The sequence below is a fragment of the Hippopotamus amphibius genome, chromosome 7, assembly GCF_030028045.1.
Source record: "Hippopotamus amphibius kiboko isolate mHipAmp2 chromosome 7, mHipAmp2.hap2, whole genome shotgun sequence".
In the NCBI taxonomy this organism is placed as follows: domain Eukaryota; kingdom Metazoa; phylum Chordata; class Mammalia; order Artiodactyla; family Hippopotamidae; genus Hippopotamus; species Hippopotamus amphibius.
The window spans coordinates 17,181,986-17,208,207 of record NC_080192.1 but is presented as its reverse complement, the minus strand read 5'-3'; the positions used below and the strand labels follow the sequence as shown (position 1 = coordinate 17,208,207).

The 26,222-nt window shown below is 36.3% G+C and overlaps 1 protein-coding gene across 8 annotated transcripts in view; it reads left to right on the top strand.

Moving 5' to 3' along the window:
• The first annotated feature begins 6,736 nt into the window (after nucleotides 1-6,736).
• Nucleotides 6,737-26,222, top strand: part of WASHC4 (WASH complex subunit 4) — a 63,257-nt gene continuing 43,771 nt past the window's right edge. For 7 of the 8 annotated variants that reach the window (XR_009054749.1, XR_009054750.1, XM_057742267.1 and 4 more), the window contains exons 1-13: nucleotides 6,737-6,864; nucleotides 9,660-9,799; nucleotides 10,703-10,756; nucleotides 10,853-10,918; nucleotides 11,661-11,706; nucleotides 12,137-12,204; nucleotides 15,322-15,404; nucleotides 17,118-17,160; nucleotides 17,746-17,849; nucleotides 18,436-18,556; nucleotides 20,084-20,207; nucleotides 20,311-20,438; nucleotides 21,266-21,426. Coding sequence is in view for 6 of the 8 variants with exons in the window: in XM_057742267.1 (XP_057598250.1) it covers nucleotides 6,804-6,864; nucleotides 9,660-9,799; nucleotides 10,703-10,756; nucleotides 10,853-10,918; nucleotides 11,661-11,706; nucleotides 12,137-12,204; nucleotides 15,322-15,404; nucleotides 17,118-17,160; nucleotides 17,746-17,849; nucleotides 18,436-18,556; nucleotides 20,084-20,207; nucleotides 20,311-20,438; nucleotides 21,266-21,426 (1,199 nt within the window). In the remaining 2 variants the exon portion in view is untranslated. Of the gene's footprint in view, nucleotides 6,865-9,659; nucleotides 9,800-10,702; nucleotides 10,757-10,852; nucleotides 10,919-11,660; nucleotides 11,707-12,136; nucleotides 12,205-15,321; nucleotides 15,405-17,117; nucleotides 17,161-17,745; nucleotides 17,850-18,435; nucleotides 18,557-20,083; nucleotides 20,208-20,310; nucleotides 20,439-21,265; nucleotides 21,427-26,222 lie in introns of those variants that run through there. The other variant, XM_057742268.1, reaches the window with a different exon arrangement.

Sequence of the window (26,222 nt, the reverse complement as noted above, 5' to 3'; positions counted from 1 at the left end):
AGACCAATGTGGCTGCATCATCATGAGTGAGAAAGAAAGAGGCTGAAAATGATGCTGGCGAGGTAGACAGGTTTTTCCTACAGATGCTGTATTTTTTTTGTAAGCACAATTAGAAGCCACTGATAGTTTTTTGAACAAAGGAGTAGAATGCTCTGATTATATTTTAAAAATCAAGCTCTGATTATTAAGTCGAGAATTAGCTAGAGTGGGACAAGAATGAAAGCAAGGAAGTAAGCAACTTTATTTATTAAAAACAAAACAGAAAAGCCTTCAGGGCTTCTGGCTATGACTGCCTATCTTAAATCAGAACAACTCTCTGGCTGAGAACAACTAGAAGAGCTGGTAAAATATATTTAAAAATCATTTTTGAGGGGAGGATTTTTAATTGTGGTAAGAAGCACATAATATAAAATTTACCTTCTTAAGTGTACAGTTTAGCAGTGTTAACTATATTCACATTGTTGTGTAACAGATCTCTAGAAGTTTTTCAACTTGCAAAGCTGAAACTCTATACTCCACAGCATGACTTCCCATTTTCCCCTCCCCTCAACCCCTGGCAACCACCATTCTACTTTCTTTTCCGTGACTTTGACTACTCTAGATACCTCATATAAGTGGAGTCATATAGTATTTGCCCTTTTATTATTGGCTTATTTCACTCAGCATAATGTCCTCAAGGCTCATCCAGTGTTGCAGCATGCAGCAAAATTTCCTTCTTTTTAAAAGCTGAATAATATCCCATTGTATGTGTATACCACATTTTCTTTATCCATTTATCTGCAGATAGACATTTGGGCTGCTTCATCTCTTGGCTATTGTGAATAATGTGTACTAAACAGGGGTGTGCAAATATCTCTTCAAAATCTTGCTTTCAACTCTTTTTGATGTATACTCAGAAATGGATTATATGGTAATTCTAATTTTAGTTTTTTAAGGAACCTCCTCCATAATGTTTTCCATAGAGGCTGCACCATCTTACATTCCTTCCAGTGGTGTACAAGGATTCCAATTTATGCATAATCTTGTCAACACTTGTTATTTTCTGTGTGTATTTAAATTTTTTATTGCTGCCATCCTAATGAGTGTGAGCTGATATCTAACTGTGATTTTGATTTACATTGCTCTAATGATTAGTGATGTTGAGCATCTTTTCATATGCTTGTTGGCCATTTGTATATCTCTTCTGGTGAAATGCCTATTTAGGTCTTTTGCCCATTTTTTAATTGGGTTACTTTTTTTTTATGGTTAAATTGCAGCTGCTCTTTGTGTATACTCGTTATTAACCCCTTACCAGATAGATGATTTGCAATTATTTTCTCCCATTCCATAGGTTGCCTTTGCACTCTGGTGACTGTTTCCATTAACGTGCAGAGGTTTCCAAGTTTGGTGTACTCATTTGTCCATTTTTGCTTTTGTTGCTAAAAATCTTTTTGAAGGCATTGGAGACCTAGGACAGTGAGGATTTGAGGAACTGAGATTCAGTAGATAAGGTCCAGGGAGGTGAACCTCAAGGCATTTGCTGTTGAGAATCCAAGAGGCTGGGTGGCAGAAAGCACTAGCTGTGAGTTTGAAAAGCTGAGCAGATGTTTGACAGGACTTTCCAAGTACCTCTGCAGAGCTACATCCTAGGATTAAGATGATACAGAAAGAGACAGCCCTCACAAAGACAGAAACCCAGCTTGGAATCAGAATCGTCCTAGACTGGGTTAAAGTAATCTGCCCCTACTCTGATAACCTCCCAGAAGAGACAGTAATCCTCTCTGGAGGAAGATAACATCTTCCAGATTCTTAACTTATCACTATAATTTTTCATACTTAAAGACCAGGATGCACTACAAAATTTGTCAGGCTTGTCAGGAAACAAGACCAAATGGTGGAAAACCAAGAGGAAAAAAAAACCACACACACCAAACAGAATAGAGACATACAGATAAAATATACTGGAATTATCAGAAAAGATGTCCTATACGTACAGAGCGGAATAATAGACTCCCAAATATGTCTATGTCCTGATCCCCAAACCTATGATTATGTTACCTTACTTATTTAAAGGGACTCTGTGGCTGTGATTAAGTTAAGGCTCTTGAGAAAGGGAGATTATCCTGGATTATCTGGATGGGCCCAGTGTAATTACAAGGGTTCTTATGAGAGGAAGTCAGGAGTGTCAGTGTCACTAGTAGATGTGATGGCAGAAGCTAGAGACTGGAATAGAGCACAGAAGCCAAAAAAGGCAGGAAAGTGGATTCTTCCCACAGTGTCCCCAGGAGGAACCCGCCCTGCCAACACCTTGATTTTAGCCCAGTGAGAGTCATCGCAGACTTCTGATCTCCCCAACTGTAAGATAATGATTTTGTGTTGTTTTTAGCCACTGAGTTTGTGGCAATTTGTTATAGCAATAGTAGGACACCATTACATAGCCTAATAGGGATACAATTATGTCAACATACAGTTTCAAAGAAGTAAATACTATGGAAGCATAGCACTGGTGTGCTCAGTCCAATCTGGGATTCACAGAATCAGATAAGATGGTAACCTACGTGATCCCACAATCATTGGTCGCCCATGAGTACAGGAATCCATGGAAGCTGAATGGCAGATTTTTAGGATAATCAAGAGTCTGAAACAAAACTTTGTTGTATGTCTAATTAACAAGTTTGATTTAATGAACACAGGACTCTGCATTCAGTTGTTAAAGAACATATTTTTTTTTCAGGCTCACATGCATTTTCTCATTTCGCCACTTATTTTTTCTCATTTCTCATTTCACAAATTGGGATATAAATGAAGCCTCACAATATCTGAAAGAATCAATATCATACACACCATCTCTGATCACATGCAACTGAGTTAGATATCAATTTTGAATGACAAATTAAAAATCCCCATGCATTTGGAAATTTAAAAATACATTCAAAAGCACACATAAAAATACTGTGTCAAAGAAAAAAATATAATGAACATTGAACTTACCAAAAACGTCCAGATGGTAGTGAGCTAGAAAGCTCTAGGAGACGTCTTCAGGATGATGAAATTAATGGAGCACCTGAGGCACCTGAACATACTGAGAGGAAATTTAGACAATTGGTGAATACTTTCAGGTTGAATTGGTAAAAACAAAATTAAGAAAACAACATAAAAAAAAAAGATAATTATGGCAGGAAAAACAAAAACTTTGCATGGAAAAGAAACCACAGTCTACTACATAGCTCAACTATGAGTTGCATTGAGTCATAATATTGAATATTGACCTACTAAAATTATTATATAACTATATTGGTAAAAGGGTGGGATGGCAGAGATATGGATGGTGGGGTGAAGAGATAAAGATAGTTACATCCTTATCTCCCACAGTGGGAAGACAATATATAAATCCCCAAGCCAAAATTAAACAATATTGTAATTATGCTATTTAGAGTGGAAGTAAATACTAAAATAATCAACTAAAAGAGATAGACGTGGTTGCCTTTAGGGACAGGAAAATGGGGGAGGGGATGGGTGAGATTTTGCTGTTTTTCACAACCAACTTTGTATAACTGTATGATTCTAGACCAGGGGTTGGCAAATCTTTTCTGTAAAGGGCTAGACAATAAACATTCTAGGCTTTGTAGGTCATATGGTCTCTGTTGCAGATTGGAAAAAGTCTTGTGTTCCATCCTATGAAGTGTAAACTCTGTACCAAGGACAATGGAATTCATTGAAGGACTTAAAGTGTGGCTTTCCCTGATCAGATAGGTTTTGAGAAACTTCACTCAGTGGTGTGGACAATGGAAAGAAGAGATCTGTCATGATAGGGTTAGGAAGACTCAGACTCTTGTCCATGTGAGAGATTATGTTGTAAAGAAATATATGAATTACCATACTAGGAATCTTTTTGACAGATACACATAGGACTCTGACAAATTACTAAGAGAAATATGTTTAGTGAATTATTACCATAGATTTTCTATTGTAGGAAACCCATCCTTTAAATGTATATTAGAAACAAGTTCACCAAGACCTTAGCAGTACTATGTACACACACACACACACAATTATGTTTTGGTACAGAATAAACTGGTACTTAAGTTGTGGCTATAAGGGTTAAAGGCAAGGATTGCTAGGTGTCACCAGGCAGACACATTCTAAGGGCAACTGTTCTAAAGTTCTTTGAAGCTCTCAAAATAACACAATACTGTCCACAGAAAATGTTTCCCCTTCTAGTTCCATGTTTACCTTTCAGAAAGTACTGTTAAGAATGAAGAAAAGCAGAAAGGATATTTCATTTTTCAAAATGATCATTTGCCTTTGATAGCCTAGGCCTGGGAAATATAGAACATCTGTTGTAATAAATAACTTTCAGGTAGCATATTTCAGTTTACAGTGAATGTGCTTTATTTACTTATTTAGGATGTGGACCATTTTTAATATTTATTTTTATTACTTATTTATTTAGGCTGTACCAGGTCTTAGCTGCTGCACTCAGGATCTTCATTGTGGCATGCTGGATCTTTAGTTGTGCCATGTGCGGGATCTCATTCCCTGACCGGGGATTGAAGCTAGGCCCCCTGCATTGGGAGCGTGGAGTCTTACCCACTGGACCACCAGGGAAGTCCCTGAATGCGCTTTACATTAAGTATCTAACTTGTAATTCTCTAATAAAATTTGAAATTCTAGGCGTGAAATTTGATTTAAAGATATGTAAGCTCAAGACAGGCAATTCCTGACATGTGCACACTTATAATTAAAATGGATAACCAATGAGGACCTACTGTATAGCACAGGGAACTCTGCTCAGTAATATGTAGGCCTAGATGGGAAAGAATCTGAAAAAGAATAGATACGTGTATATGTACACCTGAAACTATCATGACATTGTTAATCAACTATACTCCAATATAAAATAAAAAGTTAAAAAATAGACAGGCAATCCTTGAGATCTCTTTTAAAATTAAGATTATAATGAATCAAAACAGTGAACATTTCTATAGTATGTGGTTGGCATTGCTCTATACCTCTTACATGCATGAACTAAATTAGTCCTCATAACAATGCTATGCTATCATCATTCCCCACTTTACAAATGAGGAAATTGAAGCAGAGGTTAAATTACTTGGTCCAAACCCCCATGGCTAGTAAGTGGCAGAGCTGTGATTTGGACCTACACAATTTGACTGTAGAAACTGTGTTTTTAGTTATTACATGACACTGCCTCTTGCACTGATTTAGTAGGTTAGTGAATATGCAAATTCAAATTGCTCTGACCTTTCATTTCAATGTATCATAGTGAGCTTTTGGGAGATTAATCACAGTGATTAACACAAAAGTGAAGAATACAGCAATGTCAAACTCATGATCACACAGGAGTAAGTGGAAAAAAGTTTGCCAACCCTGAGGCACTGATGTTACCTCTTATTTTCAAATTTTCTCTCCTTTTTTCCTTTCTAAAATGCCCACTAAGACTGTAAGCGCCATAGGGGTAGGTCCACTTCTCTTGTCTGTTTTTTTCATAATAATCTCCGCATCAAGAATAGTGCCTGGTACCTAGTGGGCATTCAAATATTTGACCTACTGCAGATTCGCGGATCTCAGGGAATGCTCTTCAAGAGGCCATTTACTTGCTTTGATAAAGTTAGTTATTTTTGGTTCTTTTTAAGATTACAGACCTTCAAAAATTCTAATTGTTAAAGATTAAAAACCACGTAAGTATACACAATAAAACTTGAAAATTCACCTTCTGATCACCAACAATACTGTTTTCCAGTTGACCACTGTCCTGTTTAGCGTGGTTTGAGCTCTCTATGCATATACATGCACCTATGCCGGTACAGGCTTATATAAAAATACAAATGTAACCACAAATACACATTATTCTTTAACTATTTCCTGTCAGTTTCTCATGTCTCAATAAAACTACTTCATTTCTTTTAACAGTTATCGAGTATTTCATAGTATGGACATATTAAACTTTGTAATGTAATTACTCCCTATTGATAGACGTTTACATGGATTACCAGTATCTATTAGAAACCATGCAGCAATGAACACTGCTGTGCAAATACCTGTAGACACGTAGCATTAGTGGCTAACACGGACCCCTAGTCACCGAAAAGCCAGTTAGCAGGTAGGGAGCCTTTCAGAACCCACTTAAACTCGCTGCTTCTTCTTCCTTGCCTTTTTAAGAGGAGGTGGGTAGAGCCGGCGAGTGCAAGACAAGCAGAGAAGTAAAACTCCTCGCTTAAGGTGTTCATAAAGTAACTCCTCCTCTTGCACACCGTTGGGTTTTTTTTTTCTTTTTTTCTTTTTTTTTTCCCTCAAGAGCAATCTGCCTAGGGCGTGCAGGACAAGAGCTCGGACAGTGGCGACTGGGAAGACGGGATAAACGAGCTTCTGGGAAGAAACCTCTGGACCGCGATGTCCTAGAGGACCGCGTCTTCCTGTTAAGCCCCCACCCCATCAATTTTGCCCTTTTTAGGTTAGACTGAGGGAGCACTTCTCCTAGTGGTAAAAATGGCCTGGAGATAGCAGCGCAAAATTGAAGGTATCGATGCGGCGTGAGAAGTGAACTGAACGGAGGCGAGGCCCAGACAGGAACTGGAGGACACCACCAGGACCACAGCCGGCGCCATGGCGGCCTCCTTGGGCCACGGCGGAGGACTCGCTTTCCCGGCGGCCCCCGCGGCCCGCAGGGGCCAACGAGCCGGGCCGGCCCTCGCGAGCGGGGGCGGGGCCGAAGCCGGAAGTCACGTGAGGTCGCAGCCGCCGGGGTGAGGCCGCTGTTGTCGCCAAGGCTGGTTGGGTCTGTGACTGTGGGAGGCGCCGGGGTGATGGCGGTGGAGACTCTGTCCCCGGACTGGGAGTTCGACCGCGTTGATGATGGCTCACAGAGTAAGTGAGCGGCAGGGCGAGGGCTGCGGGTGGACGCTCCCCGGCCCGCCTCAGCCCCGGCAGCGCTCCCGCGGGAGGGCTCTGCGTCGCGGTCGGCGTGCAGCCGTCCGGTGCGGGACACTTTCCGCGCCTTGGGGTGGGAAGGGGACGCGCTCGTGAACCTAACTTTCGGGGTTGGGAGTCCCGGCGATGATGGGTCAGGCCGGCCCGGGCTGGGCATTGGGGGTGGTGACTGTCCTGGGGAGCCCGCCGTGGGCCGGGGGGCGCGGCGGCCGCTGTGCGCAGCCGGGGGCTCGGGCGGGGCGCGCCGGGGGAGGCCCGCAGCCCGGGGAGCAGAGGCTGCCTCGTCTCGGGCCTCCCGGGGCTTTCGCCAGATCCTCAGAGGTGAGGCAGAGGTCTTGGTTCCTGTTTCGGTTTCCTGTTTTTTCTTCTTTTTCCTCCTCAAACCAACTTTTGGAAGTTTGAGTGTTTTCACCTTCATATTCCTATCTTCGCTAGAAGATAGCGAAAACGGACTCATCACGGGGTGAAAAATAAACACGTGAATGTCAGTTTACGTCCTTCTATGCCTTTTATTTACGTGAAGCGGTATTTTTAAGGTGGTGTCCTGTAGTTTCCAGCGCATCTAGAAAGGTTTCAGAAATTACAGCAAATCTGCTTCAGATTTTATTTCATAAAATTGGATTCTTATTTTAACTTAGAAGTCTAACCACCCCGTCCCCCCAAAATCTAACAAATGAAGTTCCACGTAGTAGAATTTAGGGGCCAAACTATTTTAGTGAAACTTTACCTAAGATGAATACAAACTGGCAGTATGTTTCTTATCCTTGGTGATATGATTCTGTACAGGTGGTATAAGAGATATTGAGACATATTGCTTGTGATTTTTATTTCTAAATGTGGTTTTCTCAAAAGGTGAATGTAATTTTTAAAAATTACGTGTAAATTTTGCTTAATTTTACACATTAGACACATTAGATGTAATTAGGTTTTCTTAGACTCTTAAAGAAGCGTGAGCTTAATTCAGGGTGATTAGTAGTTTTTCACAAAACATTCCATAAGTTATTAGCTCTTAAGCAGCATGAAAAAACGATTCTGGTGGTAATGAATCTTTCAACTTGTTTGTGGAGAGGATTCCGTATTTACTGTTACAGTGAACTGCACCTTGTCATGTATGAGGTTTTATGGACAAGGTTCCCTCGTATCTGCAAAATATTGGAATGAAGATATGTTTTGAGTTTGAAAATGGTTCAATCAGTAGAAGGATCTGATTTCACTCAAAGACATTTTCCACATACCAGGGACTGTGATAGGTATTAGGGATACAGAGATAAAACCCGGAATTCAGTCTGTTAGAAAAGATAAGCATGTAAATAGGTTTTTGAATTTTTCACTCTTGAAGAATCATTATGGAGTTCTTATTTCACATCGTTTTATTTTAACTTTTACCAATTGAAAAACTTATCAGCAAGGAACTTTAATATTATTACAGGTTTTCTCTTGCCTGCTACTTTATGAGTTTCCAAACAGACTAAATGAATAACTCTTTGGCGTGTTTTTCTAGCGTTGTCACTAAGAACTCATTTGCTGTTTAAATGCAGCTTCGGTCATTTCCCATGTAACTGAGAATTAGACATGTACTTGGGATTTTGAGAATCTTACGCAGTTTTTAAAATTTAAGCTGTACGGAAGAGAAGACCTCTCTTCTATGTGACTGGTTTTCATTTATTTTTGGAATATGAATCACATCTAGACTAATTGTTTTCCAGAATTGCCTAGGTTAATACTATAATGAGATAGGAACCTTAATGAACTAAATTGATCCACTTGAATCAGAGCATTAGTTGCAAAATTGGGGAGGATGTGAAGCTAGATCTTTATCCTTTATGAGTTACAACATACTTTATCTTAGAATTGCTTCCCATTGCTAATTTGAGGAGAGACAGATTTTCCTTTTTTTAGAAGACAGTGATTGAATAAAGTTATTCACATCAATAAAAGAAATTGAGTTGGAGTTGAATTTGCTGCCTTTGAAATTAGTAGTGAATTCTTATGTATAAGGTGGAATGTTTATTTTAATTAATTTTGATGATTAGGCAAACTTTTATTGTCCAGTTTATTCCAGTGAGTTCCTAGAGTCATCTATTAATGTGTAAATTCTGTAAATATCAGCACAATATTCTGTACTCAGTGTCCTTTACTAGCTTTTTTAATTCTATTATGATAGTTAAATAATTATAACAAAATATCTTGGTAAATTTGAGGCATTATAGGAATAATATGATGAAGCAGGTCTGAAACTATTTTAAAATCAATATTTAGGTGTATTTTTAGACATCGTTTACTGTGTAATTAAGTATTACATTTTAATATTTTGCTTCTATGACAACACAGATTTTTGCACCTAAATCAGGTCATTCTTTTTCATACAAAAAAGTTGTTTATGACTAAAACATAGAATCAGGACATTGAGTTGTCTTAAGGCATTATTATTGTTTAGATTATGAAGTAAACAGTATAGTAACTTTTTCATAGTACTTTAAAGTTACAGTTTTAAGGTGATATATTTCTATGGTAACACCTACTGTTTTTACAATTATTGTATCTATTTGGAAAAGATCAAAAGTTCAATTATTATTAAAGTTAAACTTTATTTTCCAGAAGTTCAGACATTCCGAAGTGATACATTAACAATGCTTAGTATCTACTTTGCTGTGACTTTTGAGATTATTTTGAGTAAATGTCTTGTAATTCATTACTTACACTTCTCACAAACTTTTAAAATTTAAATTTAGAAATTCATGCTGAAGTCCAGCTTAAGAATTATGGAAAATTTCTTGACGAGTATACTTCTCAATTGCGAAGAATTGAGGATGCACTGGATGATTCAATCGGAGATGTTTGGGATTTCAATTTTGATCCTATAGCATTAAAGGTTTGATTTTGTTTTAATTTTTAATTTGTGTATACATTTTCAGGACACACTTGATCTTGAAAACAGTTTCAAAATTGGGATATGTTTTTATTATTTGGAATCTACAGAACTAAAATGAACTTGGAGAAAAATGATTAATTTCCTTTTCCTAAGCCATACAAGTGTTTTTGTTTTTCTTTTTATAGAATGACACAAACTCAACTCTTTGAGCTAACTTTTGCTTTTCATTATTAAGAAAATGAAGAGGATTGGAATAGAATATTCAGGCTTTATTTTTTATTGAGGTTATTTTACAAACAGTGAAATGCCTAGATTTAAAATAATGTTCAATGAATTTTACCAAATACCTATTCCCATGTAACTCATATCCCAATCAAGATATTGAATATTTCCATGATTTCCCAAAAGGTCCCTTATGCTATTTACGGGATCTTAATATAAGAATGATTTTTTTTTAATGTATAAAATATCACTCCTGCTCTGTTCCATTTTGAGGTAGTTCTATTTTGTTTTATCTTCGAAACTGTAGCCTGTTGCCACTTAAGTAATAACTGACATTTATTTGAGCATTTATTATGTGCTAGACACTGTCCTGAGTTACATGTTGACTTATTTTAATAACAGCTTTCCTGAGATTAATTCATATTTCTTACAGTTCTTTGGTTTTTAGTGTATTCATAGAATTGTGCCACCATCACCAGAGCCAATTTTAGAACATTTTCACCAGCCCCAAAAGAAATTCTGTACCTGTTAGCAGTTATTTCCCATCTGGTGTGGTGCTAGTGCTGAGATATAGGATCTAACACAAGTTTCAGTAGAATAGAGCTAGTCTCAATTTGTGTTTAGAATTTTAACGATTTTTTTCAAATTAAAAAGAAATTTTATTTTGCTTTGTTTCTTTAGCTTTTGCCTTATGAACAGTCTTCCCTTTTGGAACTCATAAAGACTGAAAACAAGGTACAGATTCCTAAACCTAAAAATCTATTTTTACAATGCTTTAGTTATCTGCTGTAATTTACTTTTTTCCTTTTGTGTTTTTCCTCATGAAACTAGGTCTTAAACAAAGTCATCACTGTTTATGCTGCACTTTGTTGTGAGATCAAGAAATTAAAATATGAGGTAATTATCTATACTCTTAAGATGTTAAAAATATGACTTAAAAGCAAATATATGCTTATATGTGTACAGTGTGCATAAATATTTAGTGAATTTTGAATGAACTGTATATTTACAATAGTAATAATAGTACCATTCACTGGGTACTTACTATGTACCAAACACCATGCTAACCCTGTTAATGCTAATAACCACCCAGGGAGGTACGTGAGGAATAGACGAGGAAACTGAAGCTTAAAGAGGGTGTCACTCACCTAACATTTTACTGGTAATAATGGTTTAGTTGTGGTCTGCATTCCTTCTCTGTTACTTGTCATATATACTGGCTTCTGGATGTAACTGATTTTTTAAAAAAGCTTAAAATTTTTAATATGTTCTGTGTTTCCTCACCCATGAGCTATTAAAACTCTGGTAGAAGATGCTAAACTTCATCTTTTTTCCTCTACCTTTTTGATACTATGTGGTTGGTTTCTCTCTTTGGAACTAGTGGGAGGATGTGGGACAATTAGAGTGGTCAGATAAGACAAAGTAGAGGCTAAAGAAATCAAATAAGTTTGAACATCACTAGTATCGTTGGTACTCAAAGGATGAATTGAATTTACCTATATTGTAAGCAGTTTTTGAATTTAAGTGAATTTATATGTGTAATGTAGTCATCCGCTTATTAAATAGGGATAACTAAGAGAACTTAGGAATTTAAAAACAAAATAGCAACCTTTAAAATTATTTTAATTTTTTTAAACAGGCTGAAACTAAATTTTATAATGGTCTCTTGTTTTATGGAGAAGGAGGTAAGTTTTAAAATTTCACATTGTAATGTTGTGATGCTTTTTTTGAGATTGAAATGAATAAAAAGTTAACAGGCAATTCTAGGACTGTCATGATCATGTGAAGTATTAGTATGAGAACATAAATATTCAGATTTTTTGTTGGTTTAATTTTTTGTTTGATAAACAGGTGAAAAAACCTCAGTGATGAAGCAGCAGCAAATTCTGTGTAATGTTTATTTGTGATATTTTTATAAATTGCAAAGCACTGTAGCTAGATGAGGATTTTCCTTGGATTCATTAAATAGTGAAACAGATGGTTACTTTAAATTGTGTGATTAATGATTGTTTCATTTTTCTCTTCAGTGTAAAAATTCTATTTTCAATACTGTGCAGATTAGAAGATGTCCTAATGAATAAAAATCATATTTTTCTTTCATGTTGTCTTTTAAAGCTACAGATTCCAGCATGGTAGAAGGTGATTGCCAGATTCAGATGGGGAGATTTATTTCATTCTTACAGGTAAATGATTTTTACTTTTTATTGAGCCTTTTCTTTGAAAAGTTTGAGTAAATCACACGTAATCAGAAAAAGAGTTCTGAAACCTTCAAATGCTAAGAATGTGTACTGTGAGGGTAAGACACTTAGTTGGCATTGGGTTATATTGATAGTTAAGGAGATTGTAATTTCTAGAAGATTTTCATAGCATTTTTAGTGAGATAAGCTATCAAAATAAGATTCTTTTTATAATTTAATTTGTGGACAGTTTTTCACCATGCCTTTTAAAAGAATTTAAATTTTGTACCTGGTAGGAAAAGATAATTTATGTTAGAAAAAGTTGTTAATGGAGATCATTAAGCTGTTATATGAGCAACTATGAGTTTTTGTTTTTTTTTAAACTAGTAAATTTTTTAAAAAATAAACTTTATTTATTTATTGGCTTTGTTGGGTATTCAGTGCTGCACATGGGCTTTCTCTAATTGTGGTGAGCCGGGGCTACTCCTCATTCTGGTGGCTTCTCTCGTTGTGGAGTACTGGCTCTAGGCATGCAGGCTTCAGTAGTTGCAGCACACAGGCTCAGTAATTGTGGTGCACGAGCTTAATTGCTGTGTGGCATGTGGGATCTTCCTGGACCGGGGATTGAACCTGTGTCCCCCACGTGGGCAGGCAGATTCTTAACCACTGTGCCAGCAGGTGAATCCTATTTTTTTTTTTTAGATTGCACATATAAGTGACATCATAAGCCCATGCGCCACAACTACTGAGCCTGCGCTCTAGAGCTCGAGAGCCTCAAGTACTGAGCCTATGTGCCACAACTACTGAAGCCCGAGAGCCTAGAGCCCATGCTCCACAACAAGAGAAGCCACTGCACTGAGAAGCCTGCGCACTGGCTACAAAGAGTAGTCCCTGCTCACCACAACTAGAGAAAGCTGGCACACAGCAACGAAGACCCAATACAGCCAAAAAGGGAGGGAGGGAGGGAGGGAGGAAGGAAGGAATCTTTGAAAAAAGAAATAAGTGAATTTGTTTACAAAACTGAAACAGACTCACAGACGTAGAAAACAAACGTATGGTTACCAAAGGGGAAAGGCGGGGGGCGGGGGCGGTGGAGGGAGAGATAAATTAGGAGTATGGGATTAACAGTTACACACTGCTATTTATAAAATGGGTAAACAGCAAGGATTTACTGTATAGCACATGGAACTAAATCTTTTGTAATAACCTATAATGGAAGAGAATCTGAAAAATATATGTATAATTGATTCACTTTGTTGTACCCCTGAAACTAATACAATATTGTATATCAACTATACTTCAATTAAAGAAAGAGAGAAAAAAAAGAAGAGATTTAATATAGAGAATTGATTACATAAGAATTGGAGGGCTGAAGGAAAAAACAGTGAGGTAAGCCAGAGGAAGCAGATACCACCTCTACATCTAGGGTAGAAAAGGGAAAAGGTTCAGGTTGCCAGAATCCGGGAGCTAGGAGGTGGAGTCCCAGGGAATTTGTATCATACATCTCAGGAAGCAGTGCTGCCTGGCTGCTGCTGGTAGAATTTAAAACTGAAGATTGGTGCTGTAGTGCTGAAAGAAGCAGGAGCCTGGGGCAAGCTGCCATTGCTGGGGTGAACTGCTCCTGCCTGGATTATGTTGATGAAAACAGCAAGAAATATAAAGGATGTTCCTTTCTTGCCTTCTAGTCTCCTTTTAGTGCCACCTGTTGGCAAAACCTAACAGGAAGCCTGCTAGGCAGGAGTCTAAGAGATGTTAATTTACAGGGTTGAAGTGAATGTGTCATTTTCTCCCTCTAGTTTTGTCAGATTTTGTGTTTCTTATTTTGAGGATGTTTTATTTGGTGCATACAAGTTTGTAATCGTTAATAATTCCAAGTAAATGAAATCTTTTATTGTGTGGTGACCTTCTTAAGCTGTGATAATAATTATGTATATAATATATAATTATATATATGGTAATTAGCTATAGTAATGCTAATAAAAACTATTTGATATTAATATCACTGCCTCTGCTCTGTTTTAGTTAGCATTTTCTTTTTTTAAATCTTTTAATTCTTTCAGCCTTTCAGTGTCATGTTTTAGTTGTGTTTCTTTAAAACTGCATCTATCTGGATTTTGCTTTTTTATGTAATCTGAAAATTTCTGTTTTAATTGGTTAATTCTGTTCTGTCTTATGTAAATAGTCTATTATGTATCTGGACTTATTTCTGCCTTTTTGCTTTATGCTTTCTATTTGTCCTGCATTTTCTGTTCTTTCCTCTGCTTTTATTAGACTTTTAGAACTTTAATAAGAAATGTAAAACCAGAGCTGTTTACATAAAATTGAAATACATTATTTTCACTTTCAAAAAATTTAAATTGTGGATCTCACTAATAGCTGCATATAATTCCATTTTTAAACATTGAACAAATGTTTTATGAACCTAGCATATGTTAGAAACTGTTCCTGGTGCTTGGGATACAGCAGTGCACAAAACTAACAGAAATTTCTGCCCTCATAGAGCTTACAATTTAGAACAGCCATAGGTTTAGTTAGGTTCTAAATATTTTAGGATGGATGTGAGTTAACTATTTAATGATAGACATACTCCTGGGATAATTACTATTTCATTTGGTGTGTGCCAGGCCTGTTTATAGATAAGGTTAAAGGTAATAAACATTTGAAGTTATTTCAGAGTGACTCGTGAAGACCCCTATGCCTTATTGTCATACTCTCTAAACTGGCAGCTTTTGAGCTTATTCATTCAGATGTTCACTCATTTATTCATTTAATAGGCAGAAATTTATTGAGAAGCAGTTGAGAGTTAGCCACCATACTGGGCAGTGGCCATTCAAAGAAGGAATAAGACAGTCTCTGTCATTTAAGAATTATATGAGTAAAGAAAACAAGACTTAAAGTAGAAGGATGAATGAAATGCTGTGGGGGCAAAGAAGTAGAAATAACTTTGGGAGGTGAGTTAAGAACTGGTTGCTTGAAGGATACTTGAAGTTGTCTTGCTGCAGGTTAACTGGAGATTTTTACTGGAAAACTGTTTTGTTTTTGTTTAGCATTGTTGCCATAAAATTCAGTCAGAAATGGTGACATTTACTGAACTTGTAACATATACTCAACTTGTCATTTCAGGAACTGTCTTGTTTTGTTACGAGGTGCTATGAAGTGGTGATGAATGTCGTCCATCAGTTGGCTGCCCTCTATATCAGTAACAAGTAATGGATTTTAGAAGTATTTTTGCATTTTTAATAGAGATGCAGGAAATGTTTTTCTTTTTTTTTTTTTTTTATTATTATTATTTTTTTTGGGGGGGTACACCAGGTTCAATCAACTGTTTTTATACACATATCCCCAGGAAATGTTTTTCTTAAACTAGCTAAATATCTGAAAGTTTTTCATTCGTCACTCACTTAGTCACTCATTCCTTCATTCACTTATTTAGCATTCTTGGAGCACTCATGATGTTTAAACACTACTTGATGTGTAGAATACATAGGTTAGTAAGGCACAGTTTCTGTCATGGTGAATAAGCCCATTATCTGTCTGAATGAGAATGTTGACAAAAGAATCCTAAAGAAAGTTGATCGTATAGAAAAAGGCTAATATAGAATTACTGTATGTACCAAGTTCTCTCTACTTATTTCCTCTTTACATTGAAGGGTCCTTGGATTAGAATCATGTGACACTTTTCTTAAACTTCAGAATCTTGGGGATTGGGGCTAGGTAATCTAAACTGAAAAGATTTTGTGAGTAGTTCTAATGATCTTCCAAATTTGGGGACCGCTGTCCTAAATCAAGAAAAAAGCTCAAATTTTCGTAGAGTCCTTAATATTCTTAACCACTACAAAGTAATATCTTGCATTTGATTAAAACTTTATACTTAAAATTTTTCCCCATTTACTACTTAATTATAATCTTACAATAACTTTGTTTAGGTATATGCCTAGGGATTCTCAATTATGAGAAGAGAGATAACTGAGGCCCAAAGGAATTATTTACCAAGATTCCATAGCAATTTAGGTACTGTTCTTTTGGTCACCGGTCCATTCATTGTTGTTCTTACTACACCGTGCTGCATCTTAACTCTCTTTATAAAGTGGAAGACTGTGTTAACTGTTCCTCATTCTCGTGTTTTTCCACTCAGTCAGTTATTTTATGTTCTGTGCTTTCACTGAAGTTCTCATGGCAGGAGGGAATGAGAGCATAGCTCTCCCCAACCCCTGCTATACCTGGTCTGTAATTCCAAGAGACTCCCCACTACCACACCCCTGCCCTAGAAAGATGAAATTTATTTGAATTTTGTGTTTAATTTTTAAAATTTTCTATCTTGTGGAATATTTATATGTGCTTTGATATATAAACATTAATTTATTTACTGTGGAGTAGATTGACTCTCTAGGAAGTAAAATTGAATTATCCTGGGGCTTTTGACTTTGGCATAATCCCATTTGTATGCATTGTTTTTTCAGTAGGAATGAGAAGGCTAGAAATAAATCTGACTGAACAGAGGACTAATTCCCAAATGCCAGTTTGGGTGGGATAACAAGTATTCTAGCTGAAAACTGAGAAATTCTAACAATTTAGAAAGAAATAGATATCAGTTTTGTTATTTCTATAGCTCGATCCGAAGCTAGATCCTTTAGGTTTGAATGGCTAAGGTTATTCATGGGCTCTGTATTGACATATACCTACCCATTGAGTTGGGTGTAGGCCAGGAGAGCTCAGATTCTGTATGTACAAGTTCTGTTCTTGGGAAAGTAAAATATGATAGTAATTCCTTGGGTTGTGTAAATTTTAGTGAGTACAGTCTAAATAAAGATAAATATTAAAATTCCAAGAGCTTCTGCTGTTATGTGTTTTCCTTAAAATAAACATGAACTGTGACAAAAAAGACTTTTTAAAAAAAATTTAGTGTTATTTTATTACAGGATTGCACCCAAAATTATAGAGACAACTGGAGTCCATTTTCAGGTAAAAGAATTTAACTTGACCTGTATAACTGTAATTTTTAGTATATTTTACTTTGGAGTTTATATGACTGGGGAGTACAATTATTGCAAGGCTCTTAAAGGATTTCTTTCTTTTCTTTTTTTTTTTTCTTCTGCATTTTGCCTTTTGTTCTCTTTCATCTGTGAAGTTGATGAGGCATTACTGACCCACTATCAGTGTAACTCTTGCTTGTAGTGGCCCAGTGCAGACTCTGCAAGTGGTCTCTTCAGAGAATCTACAGTACCATGATTAAGGCTGAAATATTGGGTGAAGGATTTCCCAATTTAAGGCTGATTGTTCATCTGAGGTTTATCCATATTTTTTTAATTTTTTTATTTTTTTGGGGGGTACACCAGGTTCAATCATCTGTTTTAATACACATATCCCCGTATTCCCTCCCTTCCTTGACTCCCCCCCCCTCGAGTCATCTGAGGTTTAATAGTTTCATCTGTAGCTTAATTTACCCACCGCTTTAATTTAGTAAATAGCCCAAGTTGTTTAAAAACCCATGCGAAGCTTAACTTCTAACTAGTGATTAAATGATAATCATTAAAGGTTTTTTGACAGACTATGTATGAGCACTTGGGAGAGCTGCTAACAGTTTTGCTTACCTTGGATGAAATTATTGATAATCATATCACATTGAAAGACCACTGGACTATGTACAAAAGGTGAGCCAATTAAAATGTTTAAAATACTCTCTTACTTTGTATAGTTACTTTGTATTAGTAAAAAATAGACAAATATAAATAGTACAGATCCTTTAAGAGACCTGAAGATCTCATGTCAAATTTTCTTTGAAGACAGTAACATTCTTTTAATTTCAGATGGGCTTTTTTGAGAGTATGATAAACTTGTATAAAACGTCCTAATTCTTAAAGTGTAGTTGAATGTTAATTTGATTATCTTAGGACTCAGATTTATTTTTCAGTTGTTCTGTACAAGTGATAGTTGTTTATTCTCAGCTTGATTTTATATTGTTTTATGCTCCACAACTTTTTAAAGTCAAGGCATTTTGTTTTATTCACTTTATAAGTATTCACTAAATGATATCTAGAGAGCACCAGGTTTCTGAGTTTAAGATGATATAAAAAGGTATGATTAGAAAATTAAATATATTAGGATTGTTTTTGTTCAAATTTTCAAATGTGTAGAGCCAAACAAGCCGTACAAATATAAAACTTTGATTTTTGGGAATATTTTTAATGTAAGAATTTGTTAGGCAAATTGAAGGTCTTTCTCCTACTTTTCTACAAGGTTACTGAAATCTGTCCATCACAATCCTTCAAAATTTGGAATTCAGGAAGAAAAACTAAAGCCATTTGAAAAGTTCTTGTTGAAGCTAGAGGGACAGTTACTTGATGGAATGATATTTCAGGTATGAGAGCTATATCAGGCTATAATAAATGAGCTTACATTAGTAGACTCAACTCAGAATTAATAGTGGGACACTTTTATAGCATATTGTTGTGACTATATTTTCCCTTAAAAGTGCTTAGTCTTAAAGCATTGTTAACATACTAAAATACAGTTAAAACAGTATCTGTGAGGGCGAGTCAAAAATTATCCTCACTCTGGCTGCAGAATTTACAGAAGTTTTAATATAACCGGAGTGCAGATAATTTTTGACTTGTGCTCGTAGTAGCATCTGAAATTAATAGAGTATACTGGTTGTATTTGTGATGAGTTTTTTTAATTATGTAAAAGGATAAAACTATTAAAGGATTAGTATTTAAGTAGTGTGTCAAGCATTTTGTATGTTGTTAACCTCTAGATTTAGGTTTGTAAGACAGCCTTGTAAAAGTCTGTTTTAATTTCCCGCTCAAGGAATGTAATTTGGATCTGCACAAGCCAGGCAGCTTCTAACCACATGTGGCTATTTAAATTTAATTAAAATAAAATAAAAATTAATTTCCTCTGCCACACTAGCAACATTTCAAATGCTTAATAGCCACGTGTAATCTAATTATCACACTGTATACCTTAAACTTATGTATGTTATATGCCAGTGATATCTCAGTAAAGCTGGGGAAAAAGCCAGCTGTGGCTAACAGTCATATCAGACAGCACAGATATAAAACATTTCCATCATCACAGAAAGCTCTGTTGGATGGCACTGCTTAGGATAGTATTCACCAGAAATTGTATTACAGTACACCCTTGAATGACATGGGTTTCATCTGTACAGGTTCACTTATCTATGTGTATTTTTCAGTAGTAAAGACGCTACAGTATTACACAGTCCATGGTTGGTTGCCTCCGAGTATGTGGAGGAACCGTGGACGCAGAGGGCCAGCTGTAAATTATACGGGGATTAATCCCCTCTTGTTCAGGGGTCAACTGTATATTCCATTTGAAATCTGCTTCAAGATTACCTTTAATTTATATTTTAGATGATCACAATTTTTACAGGATGATCACAACTCTTGTTTATATCAATTTAATCTGTTAATTTCAGAAGAATTTTTTTGTTGATTCTTTTTCCAGGAGCTATTTCTACACATAATGTAATAAAGTGTTAGGAAAGTAATTGTAAACAGAGAAAATAAAAGTCTCCTCTTAAAAGTGCAAATTAAAACAATAAAACATGCTTTCCCATGCTCCATCAGATTTACCTTCTGTACATCAGCAGGCATCACTGTGTGTATCTCTTCATGTAGAATTATACATTTTGATTCAGCTTTATTACTTTCACAGAAGTGGTACTCAAATATATAAGTGCATATACATTTCGCATTCAGAAGGATTTAGATATTAGATTAAGGTAAAAACTTGAGCCTCAGTGTTTGTAAAATTAAAATGATGAATGTAGGAGTTTATCACTCTATATTTAAATTTGTTTAATAGCATATTAAGTCATAATAGCTTATGAGAGTGTAAATTTCTCTAAATGTTTCCTGTCTAGGCCTGTATAGAACAGCAGTTTGATTCTCTCAATGGAGGAGTATCTGTGTCAAAAAACAGCACTTTTGCTGAAGAATTTGCACATAGTATTCGTTCAATTTTTGCAAATGTAGAAGCCAGACTTGGTAATGTAAAATGTATTTTTTGGTTTTTGATTATAAAGTTGTCATTTACTTAAAGCAGAATTTATGTATATTCTCTTTTTCTCTCATGTTATTGGTTTATAAGGAGAACCTTCTGAAATTGACCAGAGAGACAAGTATGTAGGAGTTTGTGGACTCTTTGTATTGCACTTTCAAATTTTCCGAACTGTTGATAAAAAGTTTTATAAGTCTTTATTGGACATTTGTAAGAAGGTAAGAACTTGGAAGTTCTATTTCTTAATTTGAGTAGATGGAAGAGATTTTGGATAAAGCTGGATATTTTAAAATGTATTTTATTCTTGCTTACAAAAATAATAATTTTTGTAATATTTTGTAATAATAATTATAAAAATAATATATTTATTAAAAAAAAGCTAAGCATTCCTGAAATAAGTAACACAGTAAATGAAAATGCCCCATTATTCCACATAGTATAAATATGTATTAGTGGATGCTTTTCCAGATCTTTTCCTATACGTTAACTTTCTATTACTGCTTTTTCCTCTTTCTTTTCTTTCTCTTCCTCTTCCTGCCACTCATTCTCATTATGGAAGTAGGAAAAAATTTAAAACAATTTTTTTCTCTGTCTTTGCTGTTTCCATGATATGGCACCTGATTTCACAGTTGAACGTTTAGATGGTGTACAGAATCAAGTGATATGTGATCATGAGCACCCAGTCATCTTGGATATTTATTTTGTATTTTATCACTAATATAGGGTGAAAGTAAAGGTCATGAAGATTCAAGTTTCTGTTTAATTTTTGCATGTTTTTATTCATCTGAAAATCTGTGAGTGTGTGTGCATGTGTGTGTTGTTTAATATTGAGGCAGAATAAAATAAGTGTCATGCTCCGCACCAGATATAGGAATGCCTTAACTCTGTGCCTAATTAACATAATTTGTCTTATATTAATGAGTATCTTTTTATCATCATTTTTCTTGAAATAAATTCTCCTCCATTGTGTGTTGTAGGACTGTTAAACAGTTTGTTGTTTAACCTGGATTTAATGATTTCCCTCCTCTTATATTTTCTATTTCAGGTACCAGCCATCACTCTGACTGCTAATATTATTTGGTTTCCTGATAATTTTTTGATCCAGAAAATACCAGCAGCTGCCAAACTTCTGGACAGAAAAAGTCTTCAAGCCATTAAAATATACAGAGATACCTTCCTACAGCAGAAAGCTCAGTCACTTACCAAGTAGGTTTTATAAGTACCCATAATGAAAATATTTAGGTATTTTATATTTTCAAATCTTATACTGATTCTAAGTATGTGGAAAGCATTTGAATTATAAGATCAGACATAGTTACTCATTCCCAGAGAAGAGGTCGGGCAATCTCTAGGAGATTTATTTTCTAGGAGTGTTTTTTTGTTTTAAATGTTTTAGGCTTAAACTCAATTTAAGATGTAGGCAGATTATACTTTATGGAAATATAGATGTGTGTGCATACATTTATATACACATATGTGTACTTTTTATCAGATGCATTAAATTTTTTTTGTGTAAAGTGAGTCTCTGCAGTAGATGCCAATTGATGACATTAAGAGCATTGTGTGTACATGACTCAATGTTGATTTTTGCAGTTGACTTTAATTTGATGCACCCCTTTTTTTTCCTTTATTTTTATGAAAGTAATGTATGCACATATTTCAGAAGCTAAAAAGTACTAAAGTACAAAGGAAAAAAAGAATTGTCCTCTGCCCAGTTCCCCCCGTGTCTTTGTCATGCTTCCGAAAAGAACACTTTTAACTCTTAGTTTCTTCTGATACTTCCATCTTTTAGCTTCTCTTACTATGTAAAATTTCAAAGATACACAAAATAGAGAAAATGGTATAATGAGCCCACATGTTCTCATCACCTGGCCTCAACAGTTAAATTTACTGTGCATTCTCACTTGAGTATGCTGCTAAAATTTCATGTTGACTGGGATGAAGATTTTAAGTGAAGTGACACAGGACTCTGCAAGTGGCCCTGTGCTGGACAGTTAACTGTAACATTGTTAAAGGGTAATAGGGATACTTAACCAGTCTCTGTTGATCTTAATTATTGAGGGGAAATTGGGTCACTACTGTACAGTGGGGGAAGGAGGAATACATCTGGAGTATACGAGATCCCCTGAAGCATCTCTTAGTACTCCTGAGTTCTGTGATTAGAGTCAGTGGAGAGTGACAAGTCAGTTCAGGCAGGACTACTCATGGCAGAGATTTCATGGCTCACCAGTACATTCTGAAACACAGTTGAGGAGGGATAAAAACATACGTTTGGATTTAAATTAAAGAGATGAATTCAATAGGATTGAGAGACAGGAATCAAGCTTAGTAGCAGTAATTAAGAAAAAAAGATGTGGAAAAAAACGATGTGGACGTTTCAGTTATTGGATACTTAATATTTTTCTTTTTTTCTTTTTTTTTTTTTACCTAAATAATTTAATGCACAGAGGAAAGTGATCAAGACACTGCTAGATAGATGTTTCCTTTGCTGTAATTACTCACAGCAATAATAGCCTCAGAAATACAGTTGCAGATTTTCTTAACTTCTGTGTGATTTTTTTAAAAGACTATTTTTTGGGGGCAGTTTTAGATGCACAGCAAAATTCAGAGGAAGTACAGAGATTTCCCACATATGCCCTGCCCCCACAGGCCTCATAGCCTCCCCCATTATCAACATCCCCCATCAGAGTGGTACATTTGTTATATTCGATGAACCTAAATCAGTATAATCACACAAAGTCCATAGTTTACATTAGGATTCACTTTGGGTGTTGTACATTTCATGGATTTGGGCAGATATATAATGAGCTATATCCATCATTATAGTATTATGCAGAGTATTTTCACTACCCAAAAAACCCTCTGTGTCCATCCTAGTCATGACTTCCTCCCCTTCCCCACCCCTGGCAACCAGTGATCTTTTACTGCGGGGACTTAATATTTTTAACAGCACGTTGCAGTGGCTAAAAATGTCAGTTCATACTTAGATTACATTAATAACTGTACCTAAGTTATGGAAACTAGTCTAGGCCCTGGGAATTGGTAGTTCCATTAAATTCTTAGTGGTCAGATTATAATTAGTGCTTGGTGGTGCCATGTTTTAAGAGGGTCGCAAACTGTAGCATCTCTGGATGTAGATGATCAGGATGTTAAATCTGAGAACCATGACCTTTGAAGACTCATTGAAAAGTGTCTATATAGTTTGGCCTTTAAAAAAAATCCGAGGAGCAGTGTGTTAGATTTCTTTAAATATTTGAAGGGCATTCAGGTTGAAGAGGGAACAGATTTGATTTCTGTGGCGCCAGGAGGTTGAGTTAGAACCAAAAGATGAAGATGACAGATATTAATAATAATTGCCAACATTATCAAGCTTGTAACTATGTAGTAGGCATTATGCTAAAGACTTTAAACATACTGTCTTATGTAAACCCTGCGATAGTCTTCTCATGTGGGAAATAATAAAGTCACAACTAATATTTACCCTGTGCTTTCTGTAAGCCAATAACTATTCCAGAAACTTCATATGTATCATTTTTTTAATCATCAGAAAATCCTATGAGGTAGATACTGTTGTTATGGCCATTTTAAAGGTGAGATAATTGAGATACATAGAGATTGAACTTACCCAAGTTGAAAGAACTAATATGTGGCAGAGCTGGGCAGTCAAACTCTAGAGCACAAGCTCTTAACACTACTCTGTAGTACTATTTTTATCCCATTTTGAGATAAGGAAAATGAGGCTTAGAGAAATGACCAGGTCACACAGCTAGGTATGTATCAAAGAAGGCATGCAAACCTGTGCCCATCCTACTGTGGAACCTTTGCAACAGAGTTGTCTAGGCTGCCCTGAGGGTGACGTACTCTTCAGCTAGAGCTACTTAGGCAGAATATAGGTGCCCATCAGTCCAAGGTGCTGGAAGAACTGAGTCTTATTGGGTAAAAGATTGAATAAGTTGACTTTCAAAGACCCCTTCTATATAATATTAATATTTCTAAATTCTTTGGTTTCAAAAATATACCTATGCAGTCACTATAGAGCTCCTTTGAGCTGAAGGGGGCAATGCCTTTTTCATTCTCCTCATAACTCTGCCAAACAAACTAAAATTCACAAGACTAAAGTGAAACCCGGGAGAGAGGAGATAGTATGATCAGCATGAGCTTTGTCTGACATTTTAGAAAAAGTTGAGAAAGTGACTAAGGGCTGTCCCAGTCAGGCTCCACAGTTCATTATGTAGGAAGAGGAAGCAGTGGGGGACAGTTTTCCTACCCCCAAACCATACATTAGACCCCACGTGGCCAAGTGCCCCAGCCACCTCTTTGACCAGGGTCTGAGCTTTGTAGGTTGCTGCATTTTGCTTTTTGTTCACAACCATTTTGATGCTGAGACTACTGTCCTTGGAGGGTAGAGGTATGAACCTTTGTTTCAAACCCGCACGTGGCATGCAAATGTTGACACTGTTGAGTGCTTTCTGTTAGCACAGGAGGTTTGTTTTTTGCCCCTCGTGTTTCCCCTGTTTGTACTTTGAAATGAAGCTGACAGTCTGACAGGACCCTTTTTGGACTCCCTTTGTCCATTAACTTGGCTTTTTAAAACTTGAAGCAGTTTCATTTTTATATACAAGGGTGAGTCAAAAATTATCTGCACTCCAGTTACATTAAAATTTATATAAATTCTGCAGCCAGAGTGTGGATAATTTTTGACTCACGCTCGTATTTACAGGAGACAAAGATTATCTGGTGTCTGGATGTAGGAATGATGGGCAGAGTGACAGACAGACCTCTGCTTTATCCCGTGTAGTCTGATCTAAATCTGAGTGCTTCTTGACTGCCCTTGACTGTGTATTAGCTTCTTCTTAATGTTACCGACTTGATTGCCATCAGCTTGATTGCTATTTGAAGTCTAGGCCTTTACCTTCTGTCCTTGCTCGTGACTTTTCTGTTACCTTCTGTGCATTGTATCCCGTATGAGTCCTAATCACAGCCTCCTCCTCAAAGTGGAGGCATTGCCCTAGGACTCTGCTCTTTCTCTGTGTTCCAGACATCTAAACCAAATCATCCACAAGCCAAATAATACATTTTAGTGCCATTTGAGGCAAAGCCAAAAGCGCAACTCTTGGTGTTTTTTCTCTAATGAAATCCTGGCTCAGCAGAAGTAATTTTTCTTAGATTTGACTGAATTAATTAAAATTAAATTAATTTATTGTTTTTAAAATAAAAGAAGTATAGCTTAAACAGCTTGTGGGCTAACAGTTCTCATCTTGAGTGATTTGAGATGTATTGATAGAGTGATAGAGTGATTTAGTGTTAATAAGCAGCCTGCAGAGTAGAATTTATTATTTATTTAGTTTTTCCAGGATTGGAAAGCTTCCTAGATTTGGGCTTAAGTCTTGGCTTGGCTGTGTACAGGTGGTATGATGTTGGGCACATTACTTCTCTGCGTGTCATACAGAGATCATAATACTTACCTCATAAGGTTAATGTGAGGATTGAATGAGTTAATTTGTGTCTTGTGCTTATAGCGGTGGCTGGGCATATAGTAAGCTTTCAGTACATGTTAGCTTTTATATTCAAGTTCCAAACACTTCCATTCTTCCATTCTGGTTCAAGCTGTCATTGCCTTTCTTCTGCATTATTGCGGGAACTTCCAAAGTGGTTTTCTTGCTTTTACCATTGTCCCCTTTATAGTTTGTTTTCAGCATACCAGCCAAAGTGGTATTGATTCTCTTCAGAGTTAGAGTAGGGTACTCTGCTCAGATCCTCTAGAGGCTTTCCACTGAAGTCCTTAATCCCTACCAGGCCTTACACAAATCCCTTTTCCACTCTCCATTTTTCCTGTTCCTCCAACCCCCCCACACCTGTACCTCTGTGATCTCCTTTTCTGTTCTCATTCCTGCCCTCTGTGCTCCAGCCATACTGACTTCTTTATTATTTGAACATGCCAGACACACTCCTGTTTTGGGATGATGCATTCGTTATTTACTTTCCTAAAATTCTCATCTGTT